Raw genomic sequence first — 13711 nt, 5'->3', positions numbered from 1 at the left:
AGCAAAGATACAGGGCTGGTGCATTTTGTATCCTTATGAGCGATGTCTGAGTCTTATCAGGACCATTTCTTGAGACTTCATCTAGGGATGACTCAGGTCTTTAACAGCCTCTTAAATTCTTGGTGGTTTTAAGGGCTCCTATCCTTGCTGAAAGGGAGTTCCAGAATGGAACAACTGCAAAGGAGAAAGAGATACCACTTATTTGATTAATGTTGTGAGGTGGGATGATTAGTTATACCGGTCTGGACCGCAGAGCCCTTTTCTGTGCTTTATTTGCAAGAAGCTGGACTCTTCCAATTGACGGCCTTTTGAGTGTAATGAAGAAGTAAAGAAACTGAAGAGCTTTTAAGGCTAGAGACATCGGGTCACTGATGTTAAAGTGTAGGAATTGTCTCACTGTTGCATTCTGCATGATTTGTGGCTTTGACATAGCTGATAGTGAAACCCTATGGTACAGTCAATTTGCAAAACCCAGATGTGCTATGACAAGTGTGGTAGATGCCTGGATCTTCGGCATGACTCACAGATGTAGGAAGATATGTTTTACTGTCTGCATGGCATGAAAGGCATAAGCACACTTTTATTTTATTTCTTTACAAGAAAACCTGTCCACTGATGTTACAGCCATGTTCCACATCTGTACCATTCTTATATCAACAACAGGCGCAAAAACCTGTCAACCGTGTTGGGATTGGGGTATAGTATGGTAGAGACATATGGTATCCCAGCTGGTATTATTTGGAGGCAGTTAGAACGGATATGAATACACCATTATCCAAAAGGAAGCAAGGAGACTCTGTATGAATATAGCATGTGCTCAAGGCATCATTTATATAAATCTTTTAGGGAAAAAACAAAAGGGAAAAAAAACAAGGGGGAGGGAGCAATTTGCAGTTATTACAGCACTGCAATGTACAACTAATAACATTGAAAACAACCCAAATTGTACGTGGTGCTCAAGGTGTATCAGATAAAACCAAGGTAGCGACGCATGTGACAATGTGAACAGCGTGGGCAGGTCAAGGTGACTGGTGTAAAAATATACAGTGAAACATTTGATACAAAGTGGTTCCAAGTAGCTTTCGAGAGTTCGTATTTAACTGGTTCAATGTAGTGTTCGTGAACCACTTCGTGTGTTGCGCCTGTGATTGCGCTGGATGGTCGACAGCGTTTCGATCCATTTAATTCAGGATCTTCATCAGGACTGGGTCAAGAGCAGTGCAGGTTCGTCCGTATAGGAGCCGCTGATGAGGGGGTCAGGATCCGTGATTCTTGGGGCTTCGGGACAAACGGATAAGTTTGTCTGCGAATTGCTCCCTCCTCCTTGTTTTTTTCCCTTTTGTTTTTTCCTTAAAAGATTTATATAAATGATGCATTGAGCACATGCTATATTGCTTCCTTTTGGATAATGTTGTATTTTTAATCCGTTCTAACTGCCTCCAAATAATACCAGTTGGGATACCATATGTCTCTACCACATCTGGATACCAAATGTTGTACTTAAAGCATCATCCTCATAAACCAAATTGTGTGCGCCTTGCCTGAAGGCTTACCTCATAGGATGTTCGGATGAGTTTAAAGATGTCTACCTCCTGACTGGGCTTCACGTCATCACTCAGGAGTGAATGCAGGTGAGGGATGGGAGGCAGAGTGCTGTCTTTGTTTGTGACACTATCCAAGTACCTGAGAACCATAAAACAGCATAACAAACCAGTGAGCCAGTAAACAAACTTTGGGTCATCAGTGAATAAGAAACTAATACAGACAATGAATGCAACAGACCTTGTTGGCTAACATCTACACACATCTGACACACACATCTGAAGCAAAAAATAAAACTTTAGTTACCATGAACACCAAAGTGGTTCCATTTTATGCACAGAAATAGTTTGGTTAAACCAGTTCTGGCCCACTCCACATAGGGCACCAGGAATATATGACTTTATCCCGCAGTCAATTACCCCGCATACCATCACTCCGCATTTTTTTCAACGCGGGTGCAATTACTCCGCGATACAATTACCCCAAAACTTTTTACCCCGTATATGACTTTACCACGCATTCCATTACAACGCAAAGGCATGCGTGGTGAAGGCATAAACATAGTAAGAGTACCTAACCTAAATATCTATATATATATATATATATATATATATATATATATATATATATATATATATATACACATATGTATGTGTATATTATATATGCATATTTATATATATATATATTTTTAAATATATCAAAATTATTTATTTATTTAAATATATATATTACACACAATTTGTAGATATTATATACATATTTAATTTTTTTTAAATTACCCTTTACACCCTAAAAACCCTACCCTGATCCCTTAAAATTACCCTACACCCCAAAATCCTAACCCACCCTTACCCCTAAAAATACTCCTGTACCCTAAACCCCCTAAAATTACACCTGTACCCCAAAACCCAAACAATCCCTAAAAATACCCCTGCACCCAAAAGCCTAAACCCACCCTGACCCCTAAAAATACCCCAGCACCCCAAAACCCAAACCCACCCTAAAAATTCCCCTGTACCCCAAAACCTAAATCCATCCTCAACCCTAAAAATACCTCCTGCACCCCAAACCCATCCTGAACCCTAAAAATACCCCCCTGCAACCCAAAACCTAAACACCCTGAACCCTAAAAATATCTCCTGCACCCCAAAACCCAAACCCACCCTAAAAACGCCCCTGTACCCCAAAAACGAAATACCCCCTACACCCTAAAAAGACCACAGTACCCCAAAACACCAACCCACCCTGAACCCTATAAATATCCCATGTACCCTACAACCTAAACTCACACTGAGCCCTAAAAATATACCCTGCACCCCAAAACCCAAACCCACCATAAACCCTAAAAATGCCCCGGTGCCCCAAAACCTAAATACCCCTAAGCCCTAAAAATACCCCATTACTCCAAAACCTAAACCCACCCTGAACCCTAATACCCCTTGCACCCCAAAACCTCAACTCACCATGAACCCTAAAAATATCTCCTGCACCCCTAAACTAAATACCCCCTTAACCCTAAAAATACCCAAGCACCCCAAAACCAACCCCATGCTCTAAAAATACCCTGTGCACCCGATAACCCAAATCCATCCCAAACCCTTAAAATACCCCTGAACCCCAAAACATATACCCCTACACCCCCAAACTAAAACCATATACTTACCTTAAACTTAAAAATAAAAAACATAGGATTCTACCACACAAACTATCAAAGTACACTGCCCTTCACCTCCACTGTTTCCCTAATCATCCACCAGATTACTACACTGGCAGAGCCAGTACCAGTCAGTCTCTTATAGGGTTCTTGCTATCCCAAACTGACGAGAACACTCTGTATACTCCTGTCACCACTCTCTTAGCCAGACTAACAGCCACCACTTGCTTTGATACAGCTGTTATTGCTGGGTATGGATGCATTTATATACAGACAGAGGTTCAGAACAAGGAAAAAAAGTGAGGGATTAGATGCCAAACCCATATGTCCCTTATTACCTTCCAAGGACGGTCATGGCTTCTCCATCATCCTTGCACTCCAGAAGCTTGTCCACATTGGCCTCCAGCACAGCCAGCGCAAGCTGGAAGATCACCTTGATCCCTTCGTAAAAGAAGCAGTCCACCACCACCACAGCACTTTCAAAGGGCATGACACTGAGGAACAGTGTGAGGAACCAAGACAAGGAGATGGTGGCGATGACCCCCAGGTCCTGCATGCAGTCGTAGAGCTGGGGGACATAGTCTCCAGCCAGCTCCTCAAACACACCTTGATCTACCAGGGCTCCTGCGAGTGGAAAGAGGAAAAGGCACCAGATGGTAGTTACCTATTGTTCACAATGACGTACAAATTAGGGAATTGAGTGACCCAATTTATCAGGAGTACACTTCTGTCTCTTAATTTCATAAAAGGCTTTTCTTACTGGTGAATTTGTCGCTAAAATATAATTTTCAATCAGACACAATGTAAGAATTTGTATTTGAAGTAACATCGAACAGTGTGAAGTGACTAAATCAAAACGTGATTTAATATTTAGATAAAATACAATTAAGTATATGTTTATTTTTTCAATTTGTCTGTAAAGCAAATTTATCACCATTAATAAAAACTAAAAAAGTGTTCTTAGAATTTTCTTATCGATAACAGTGACAGTTCAATTGTAAAGTTCTTATTATGCATTTCTGCTACGAAAGTCACAGTGGCTCGGCAAGTCAGAGTTTCGTTTTTTGGAAATATTTGTCAGTTTTTAATCTAATCTCCTTCAAATGGCTATATGACATTTTATTTAGAACCCTGCTCAACAGAGACTGCACACATTTTAATAATGTATTGCCTGCCATTATGTGCCACAAGGTTTGTCCCAGCTCACAACTCAAACTGACTCATTTGGTGGAAAGCGCTAACACACTTCCCTGTGCATCCCTTATTGGTCAACCATGAAACCCTAAGATCACAAGACAATTCGCAAACATAGAGAACCTGAAGGGACTTTACTTATAAAACCGGATATTAGTAGAGCCAACAATAACCCTTTGTATTAGGGATTAAAAATTACTAAATCGCCACAAGCTGCCAGTACCTTCTTGATGGCAACTGAAAATGTTCTGACCAATTTAAAGTCATAGTGAAGGTTGTGCTTAAATATGGGTAGAAGAGTATGCATTCCACTATAGGACTTGAAGAAGACCAAGAACATTCTTTGTATTTTCCACCCAAAAATCATGGCCCTATTTTTTACTATCAAGTGAATTTGAATACAGTAAGTTTGCAAAGCTGCAAATTTCCTAAGGAGCGATAAGGAAGTATAGTTCATTTACATGAGTTTATCAGAATAAAGCAGACAGGGAACAGGAGCCCAATCTATTTTAAGTGAAAAGGAGTTTGGTTCACAAAGTTTGAAAGGTAGATTTGGCAAATATATAGAGAATGGCTTAGGGGACTTAACACATCCTTGCTTGAGGCCATCTGGATCCCAATCTTGTGTGTCTGATGGTGAGAGAGATCTACCTAAACCTGAGCCAATTGGACAGATGAAGGGCACAGAGGAGTGAGAGAAGACCTGATGAAGAGCACAGAGGGCTGGGCGAAGATCTGGAGAAACTGTAATTTGCTAGTTTCTTGCAGAAATGTTCACTTTTGACCAGGTCAAAAGCTGTATGGAAGACAATAAAACAGCTACTTAAGTTTCCTACTTGCTCCATTGACTTCTGTGCTAGTGCCCAAAAGGCAAAGCAGTGGTTGATGGCTGAGTAGCTCTTCTTAAAGCCAACTTCTTCTAGCGGAATTAAATTGCTTTTATAAGCCCAGCAGCTTAAATGTTGTAAGTTTATTTTCATACCGGTCCGGCACTGCATGTGTTCTGGGTCAGGATGGACCTGCTTTGGCAGTTCAGGCTGAACAGTTACTATTGGTTGGAGCAGGGTCAAGGCGGATTTGCATATAGGTGGGTCCAAGCTGAGGTGGCATGGTGTGCAAAATAACAATGGAATGGGATATGGCCAAGCGTAACTAACAGTGACTGAGATTAATTCAGGTGTTCCACCCATTACTTTTGTATATACATCACAAGACTGGAGTCTCTTTCTTTAATACTGCCTTCACAGTCAAGCCCTTCAGGTTTGGTGGAAAATTTGGTTTTGGACACACATTGAAAAAACCTGGAAATAATTTTTGGAACCATCATTTTATCTCTGATTTTAAGATCACCGCCGGGAGATTATCTGGTCATGCGGCTCTGCTCAAATTAATTGATTTACTGAATTTAGACTAAAAACTGTATTTGATTATTTCCTTATCTAGAAACAAAAGTTAAATCCTTGCTATTTTCATCCCAGCAGCCATAGAGGTTTATCAGGTGAGCAATCCAGATGTCCTTCAGTACTATAAAAGGTAGCCAATTTGTCAGTTTTAATGAGCCCCGTTAGAGTAAAAAACAAAATGTTTTCAGTTTAACTGAAAATATTACATTTACCAGAAGTTTGGATCTGTAAAACATTTGCTTCCCCCCCCCCCCCCCCCATTGACTCGGATATTGTACTGCAACAGTTTTTGCTTATATGTTGGCACTTGCATCATGCTCATAGTTTGCCCTTAGCTGCAGTTTCCTCAGTTAGCTTTTTAGCTGTTGACAACTACTATCAAGCCAATTTTTGATGTCTACAGGCTGTCTTTACCGGAGTACTTTTAGATATCATACATAATTTTAAGGAACAAAAAACATGCTGTAACTCCTAACTGTATGCCCATACAAGATCAGCTTACCTTCCGCAATTGTAAAATTATCTATATCACAAGCAAACTTTTGCATCTGGAGTGCTGCATTATCAAATTCACATCCAAACAGATTGTTAATCTTTGCAGCCACTCCACAGGTATTGAGGAACACAAGCTTCCAAGAGGGAAGAACTCAATAAGAAATGAACAGATAGTCGCTACCTATATGATGTAGAAATTTAAAATTATGACAATATGGCAATGAAATGACAGGATAAAAATATAATCAAAAGGACACTTTCAGGAGCTGAATCAAACAGTAGGTCCATCCAAAATTTCAAGTGGGCTGTGTATCTCCTGCTCAATCAGCCCTAGTGAGGCTAGCAGATGGTTTTCCTCTAAAGCAAATTTTGAATTCACATCTGCAGGGAAATTCAGATGAAGGAACGCTATATGCATGTAATAGAGCCATTATAGCGGGATCCACCATTCAAGGGTTCAACTTTAAATTAAAATCACTGGGAACAATTAACAATGAGAATGCACAATGTTTACTTAACTTAGTTGTTTAATATTTAAGTAACTGCCTGCATTTTTATACAGACGTTGCTTCCACAGAATTTATATATGACTTTATCAGGACTATTTCTTGGGTTTGATTCTTCGAATACAAAGAAAATAAGCTCAGTAAAACCTGGGACATCAAGAATGAACACTTTTGTAAATCCATGCTATTTTGGTCGCCACGAGAATTAATATCCCTCCTGACAGTCGCTGCCTGTTTTTCTCAATTACTTCTTTACTTACTATTGAAAGGTCTTCAACTTTGAGAAGCTCTCACAGGCAAGTCTCCTCCAGCAATAAAAAGTCATTATGCATCAAAACGTCGGGCAAATACCCCCTCTCTTTAACAAAACCATGAATGTACCATACTATAACACTTAGATGATTGGACTGTCCTGCATACTATACAATGTCACTTAAGTGGGAATAATCGTTACATTCTGGGCAATTTTGCAATTGAACAGCATTCTGATTGATGTTAAGAACAGTCTCTCGTACAGACACAAAGGTGTTATCTCTATTATGAATGACTATACCTACGTTTTCCATTTCTGAAAGTGATTCAGTATTGGTATCCTGTTTGTCAGTGCTGGTTGCTTGATGATTGCTTTAATGAAAGATCTCCTGGAAAGTCTCCATTATTGAGTTCCTCCTACGGAAGGATTTGAATTCCAAGAGACTGCACTTGATGTGATGCACTTTTTACTATGCTCTTGGCCATCATTGAGGAAAACAAACTTTAGTAACTTCTTCTCCATGAACAATTCTTACAAGGCCAACCAGATCTGAGTCCTTTGATGCTATTTCCTTTAAGACTGGCAGTTGTTGTAATTGAGTAAGGAAGAAATACCAATTTAATGGTTGTAATTTTTGGGTATTTGTCCCTGTTTTTGTAAATGTCAAAGTCTATGGTAAGATCATTCCTATTCAAAGGGTGCTTTTGTGACCCCATTCCTAAGTTTGGCGTATAGACCCTGTTACTTTTAAAATATATATATTTTTTTACTTAACTATTGCATGGGAGAATTCACTACACTTCCGCCTCTTGCTGGTCTGAATGACGGAAAGTGACACTTTAATAACAGAGATTTTTTTTGTGAACCTGAAGTTCCAGTTCTGTATTAAAGTTGACTTTGGTTGTAAGTACTCTCGATTAATATTTCCATGTTTCAAACATTAATTTAATATTCACCGTAGATTTGTGTACGAATTGGGAAAAACTGTCTGTGTGCAGGTTTTTCAGAGTTTTATTTTTGCTACACCTTCTGGAATTCCGCTTCCTTTACACTTATCCTTTTTCCAGACTCACCATACTTAAAAATATTGAGTTATTAAATGCTGAGAGAAGATGAGTCCCAAACCCTCTCCACTTATTTTCACCAACACTGGCTGCTGGGAGATGTATACTGAGGGCTGGAGCGCAAAGAACAAGATTCCTCCTTCGTTCCAGTATACACATCTGAAAGGTTATCAAATTTTGCTGGTTTTATGAGGCGAGTCACAGATTGCGACTGAACCATAGGAGGTCGTACGGATTTGACCTCTTAACATGTAAACCCCGTCAGAAAATTCTTGTGAGGTGCTTGATTCTCATTTACGGACAGTAAGGCCTCCGAAATACCTTGAATAGTGTGGTACACAGGTGTAACTGTAATGCTTACATATGATGCTGACTAACCTCATGACAGGTAGGTCCTTTTCCTAATTACATGCCCCATCTGCTGGGGCAATCAGCCTCTCTGAAAGTAGTGTCTCAGAATGATCTGTTAAAGCTCTTAGGATTTCACTACATTTTAATAGTCTACGATGTCCTTCCCTTAACTGAGGCCAAATCTAGTTCACTAATGAAGTAGCGAATTGGTTTGTTTCAGGTTGCAGCTAGTTCTGGCATTTTCAGTATGTCACATCAGACTGTTCCAGGTCTTCCATTTGGCGCCTCTTCTTAGGTCTCTCATCAAGCAGCGACAAGATTTATTCCCTCTAGACTGTGACCGTATTTTATCCGCACATAGTTAGCCGGCATCGGTCCACTAATAAAAGCAGAATGCAAACAGCAGACAAAACAGCATCTCCTTCAGATTAGTAATATAACATGAGAAAAAAACAGCCTGTTTTGCTACAATGCCATTTCAATGCATGCAAGTTATTTTTCTCTTTTCCTACTTTTAACCCTTTTTCCATACAAAAGTAAGACTACGTTTTCTCATCTCTTTAGGTGGCAGTTTGACCCAAAACCTGAACTCACAAATTCATATTCTGTTATTGCTGAATGTTTTTCATTTGTCAATCAAATGTCAAAAGGGAAGGGGGCGTGGCTTGAACGCCGCACAAGATGGCGGCTTGACCTCGGAGCTCCGTCAGCCGTCCACCGGAGCCGGCGATTTTCTCCGCACTCACCAGACAAATGTGAGCGCTGACGCCAGATTTCACCGCCGGAACATGAGGTGAGCAGGGAGAACTAAGCTGCTCTCCTCTATACCGGCGGTGTGCACTTTTCACATCAGTGACACGCTTCGCTTTCCAGCGGCCGCCATTTTCTCCCGTTTTTACCGCGAAACTCCCTCAATCACCAAACGCCGCTTTTCCACTTCAGCGTGCGTAATGCGGATGTTTCAAGCACCGGACTCTTGTCTTAACAGTCCCCTCTTCCACACTATGTCTCTCCACTTGTGATGCATGCTATTGGCTCCTTGCAGGAAACAGCGCCATTTTCTCTCAGCCTAATTCAGCGCTACTTCCTCATGTTGGATATCCTTCTTCACACAACAAGGTGTCATGCTGATCCACATAGAGTCTATTGAACTTTCCAAGCCGTATTAGCGCTTCAGACTGTTTTTTCCCTGACAAGAGGTGATTCTGTATCCCCACAAGTTTCCTGCTTTCTCTGAGGAGACATTATATGTTTTTGTGACGACCATTTGACTGCATCTCATCATTCCTCGTTGCGCTCTTTTCACCATAAAGCGTACCTCCTGCATCATATTTACAACATTTTTCTCCTCTGAAAGTTGTGGTATCACTGCGCTTCCTTCCCCCGCTATTTATGGGGAAGCTCCGTACCCTCAAACTTACAGCCTCAAAGACCAAACCACAACTTTCCTCAGACTCTGACTCAGCGTCACACATTATGGAGGATTCTGTTCCCATCAAACCAAATGCTGCTCACGGCGCAATTCCTAAAGCTACTCCACCCAGTAAGCTTCTACAACCTGTTTCAACGAAACGTCAGAAAAAAGACCCTCCCTCTCCAGATTCTTCAGCGCACTCTGCGTCAATGGATCTTATTCTGGAGGAGCTTCGTGCACTCAAACCTTTCATGGCTGAAACAACTAAAACCTTACAATTTCTTCATGACAAATGGTCTACTTTGGAGTCGAGGGTTCTATTGGTGGAACAATCTACAGAAACTCTTCAATCTTCCTGCGCAAAAATTACACTCTTAGAAAAGGATATCTTTCTCTTGAAGCGACAGTCGGAAGAGTTGGAAAACCGCAACCGGAGGAATAACCTTCGCCTTTATAATCTTCCGGAACTTACAGAGGGATCCAATCCAACAGCTTTCTTCCAATCATTTTTGCCAAAAATTTTGGATCTTCCTCCTTCCACCTCTCTTAATATCCAACGTGCGCACAGACTTGGTCCGAAAGTCTCCACTAAGCCCCGCGGAGTCATCATGTTGTTCCTCCAGTATACTGATCTTCTTCAAGTGTTATCAGCAGCAAAGACTAAAAAACAAATTATATGGGAAGGTCATAGGCTATACCTTTCTCAAGACGTTGCTAAAGTCACAGCTGATCGTCGAAAGCAGTTCCTTGATTTAAGACCACGTTTGAGAGCCCTTGGCGCCCGATATGGACTGCTACATCCATGCCTCTTCAAGGTGACCTACAAAGAAAGAACAACTACTTTTGAAGACCCACTCGTCCTTGAAGAGTTCCTTCGTCGTCATGAAACCGTAAACATGGACACTGCAAGACCTGTTTAACCATCTTTGTTTTACCATGTTTTCTCATTTGTCTACCTCTATGTTTTCCTGCCGTTTCTTGTTTCTAATTCCTGTATATGAATGAATGCCTCCTGCCTATGTTTATCCTACCTCTGTTGTGCAATTGTTCTTGTGCTCTCTTCTTATCTTACTTACCGTATGTATCTCTAATGGTTCTTCTAATTTTTATCTTTTCACAGATCCTAACCTCGTGTCTCTTCATCCCGGTGTATCCGTATTTCCCTTCATTTTGTTCCTTCGCTGGTTCCTCAGGTGTTCGACGATGTGAGTCTCCGTTGTTGATGTCGTCCTCTTCTGACGTCGTCATCCCTCAGTTCTCTTTGACTTGTTCTCTATTAGTTGAGATGTTACTCCTTTCTTTACACTTTGCTCTATTTTTTCTATTGTTCTCTTTTTCTCTTCCCTTATTCAATTCTTTCTTTTTTCTTTCTTTACTATACTATCTCCATTCTCTTCTGATCTCTTACATTTACTGTTTTTCACATTTTCATTGCGATTCTCTTCCTTTCCATACTCATCTCTGTGTATCTTATCTCATATCATTTTATTGAAGTTACAAATTCCGAGTAGTTACTTGGAATGTTAAGGGGTTAAATAACCCCATTAAACGTCAACGTGTCCTAACTCACTTAGCACGGCTTAAAGCCGATGTAGCTCTCCTACAAGAATCCCATCTTTCGGACAAGGAAGCTACCAAACTTAAACGTTGCTGGGTGGGACATGTTTTTCACTCTCCTGCTTTAGGTAAGAAAAATGGTACTGTTATTTTATGTCATAAAAAGTTAAATGTTTCAGTTGTTTCTCATGAAAATGATGATGATGGCCGTTGGGTTATTACTAATCTCCTCATTGATAAAATCCCTATCGTTATCTTTAATGTTTATGCTCCTACAGGTGTCGATAAGTTATTTTGGCCTGCTATTTCTGACAAATTGGTTACACTTGATGAACAATACGTTATTTTTGGTGGTGATTGCAACCAAGTTCTGGACCCCTTTCTTGACAGGAACTCCAAAGTTAAGTTTATCTCCTCCAAGATGCATTCCCAATTTATTACTTCAATTCAAAACTATGCTCTAGTTGACATATGGAGACTATGTAACCCTGACCTTAAGGAATACACGTTCTATTCCCCCACCCATCACTCTCAATCTCGTATTGATTACCTTTTCCTCAGCAAATCCCTAGCACAACTAGCTACTCATTCCGATATTGGCTCCATTTTAATCTCAGACCATGCCCCCGTTTTTGTCGATATCGACCTTATTCCCTTCTCCCCTCATTCGGGACGCTGGAGACTTAATAATTCTTTACTCCTAGACCCCATTTTCTCCACTAAATTTATAGCTTTTACCTCTGAGTTCTTTGAACTAAACCACCTCCCTGAGTCTTCCTTTGTCACGGTATGGGACTCTTTCAAAGCAGCTGCTAGAGGTTTTATCATCAATTTTGTTTCTCAAAAGAAAAAACAGTCGATTACCAAGTCAACTCAACTTTTGGATAAAATTAAGAAACTAGAATATACATATTATAATTCCACCTCTGAATCTTCACTTCGCGAACTTATTTCTGCCAAAATTGAGTTTAATAAGTTTACTACTAATGCGGCATCAAATTCTCTCCTTAAATGTAACTCCCGCTATTATGGTGGCCAAAACAAAATGGGCAAACTTCTAGCTAATTATCTTAAAATACGCAAAGAAAAAACAAAGATTGAGTCTTTACTAGATCCAGCTGGTGTTTCTTTGTTCAAAGACAAAGACATATTAGCTCAATTTGTCTCTTTCTACCAAACTTTATACACTCCTGAGTCTAGCCCTGATCCTGATGACCTTCTATCCTATTTCCAGAATATCCCTTCCCCTCACTCTTCTCACGTTGATTTTCAATCATTAAATTTAGACATTTCCCTCTCTGAAATTTCACATGCTGTTTCGATCCTCCGTAGAGGCAAAGCCCCAGGACCAGACGGTTTTACTATTGAGTTTTACAATCACTTCTCCTCTCTTCTCCTCCCTAGGCTTTTATCATTGTTTCAGTCCTTTGTTCAATCTAGCTCTTCTCGGGGAACTTTTCAAGAAGCATTAATTTGTCTCATACCCAAACCAGATAAAGATCATACTTTATGTAAAAATTATCGCCCAATTTCCCTGGTAAATACTGACTATAAAATTTTCGCCAAAATTATAGCCCTTAGATTAGACCCTCTGCTACCAGACCTTATCGGTCCGGAGCAATCCGGATTTGTTAAGGGTCGCTTGTCATCAGATAATTCTCGTGTTTTCTTTAACATTTTGAGTAGAGCCGCCTCTCTTCCCTCTCCATTAGCTGCCATTTCTCTCGATGCCGAAAAGGCTTTTGATAGAATAGGCTGGGATTTTATGTTTCAAGCTTTTCGTTGGTTTGGTTTTCCACCCAAATTCATTTCTCTTATTTCCTTACTTTACTCCAGCCCCCATGCCTCCATTTTTGCTAATGGTATCACTTCCGATTATTTTCCCCTTCGCAGAGGAGTCCGTCAAGGATGTCCTCTATCTCCTCTTCTGTTTATTCTAGCTTTAGAACCCTTTTTAACCAAAATTAGACGTGATGAGACTATTTCCGGTTTTCATTATGGTCCCCAACAACAAGTCAAGTTATCGGTCTACGCTGATGATATTTTATTTTACTGCTCTGACCCTCAAACAACTTTACCTTCCTTCCTTAATCAAGTTTCTGCTTTCTCTAATGTATCTGGATATAAACTTAACACGGACAAATGAGAAATCCTCCCCCTGAATCCATTATGCCTCAAACATCTATTTGACACCTCTGGCTTTTCCTGGCAACCCTCTAAGATTAAATATTTAGGTGTCTGGTTCGCCCCTCGTCTTTCTGATACCCTCAAATTT

General features: G+C 40.3%; 1 protein-coding gene across 1 annotated transcript in view; it reads right to left on the bottom strand.

Moving 5' to 3' along the window:
• The window catches only part of TBC1D9 (TBC1 domain family member 9), a 385175-nt gene that overhangs the window by 94355 nt on the left and 277109 nt on the right, over window positions 1-13711 (bottom strand). Inside the window, exons 12-13 of the mRNA XM_086962231.1 lie at window positions 3538-3823; window positions 1554-1683 (exon numbers count right to left, since the gene is read on the bottom strand). Of these exons, the coding sequence (XP_086818357.1) occupies window positions 1554-1683; window positions 3538-3823 (416 nt within the window). The remainder of the gene's footprint in view (window positions 1-1553; window positions 1684-3537; window positions 3824-13711) is intronic.

This window comes from Lissotriton vulgaris, chromosome 3_1 (genome assembly GCF_964263255.1).
Source record: "Lissotriton vulgaris chromosome 3_1, aLisVul1.2, whole genome shotgun sequence".
Taxonomy (NCBI): domain Eukaryota; kingdom Metazoa; phylum Chordata; class Amphibia; order Caudata; family Salamandridae; genus Lissotriton; species Lissotriton vulgaris.
This window is presented reverse-complemented; position numbering and strand designations above follow the sequence as displayed.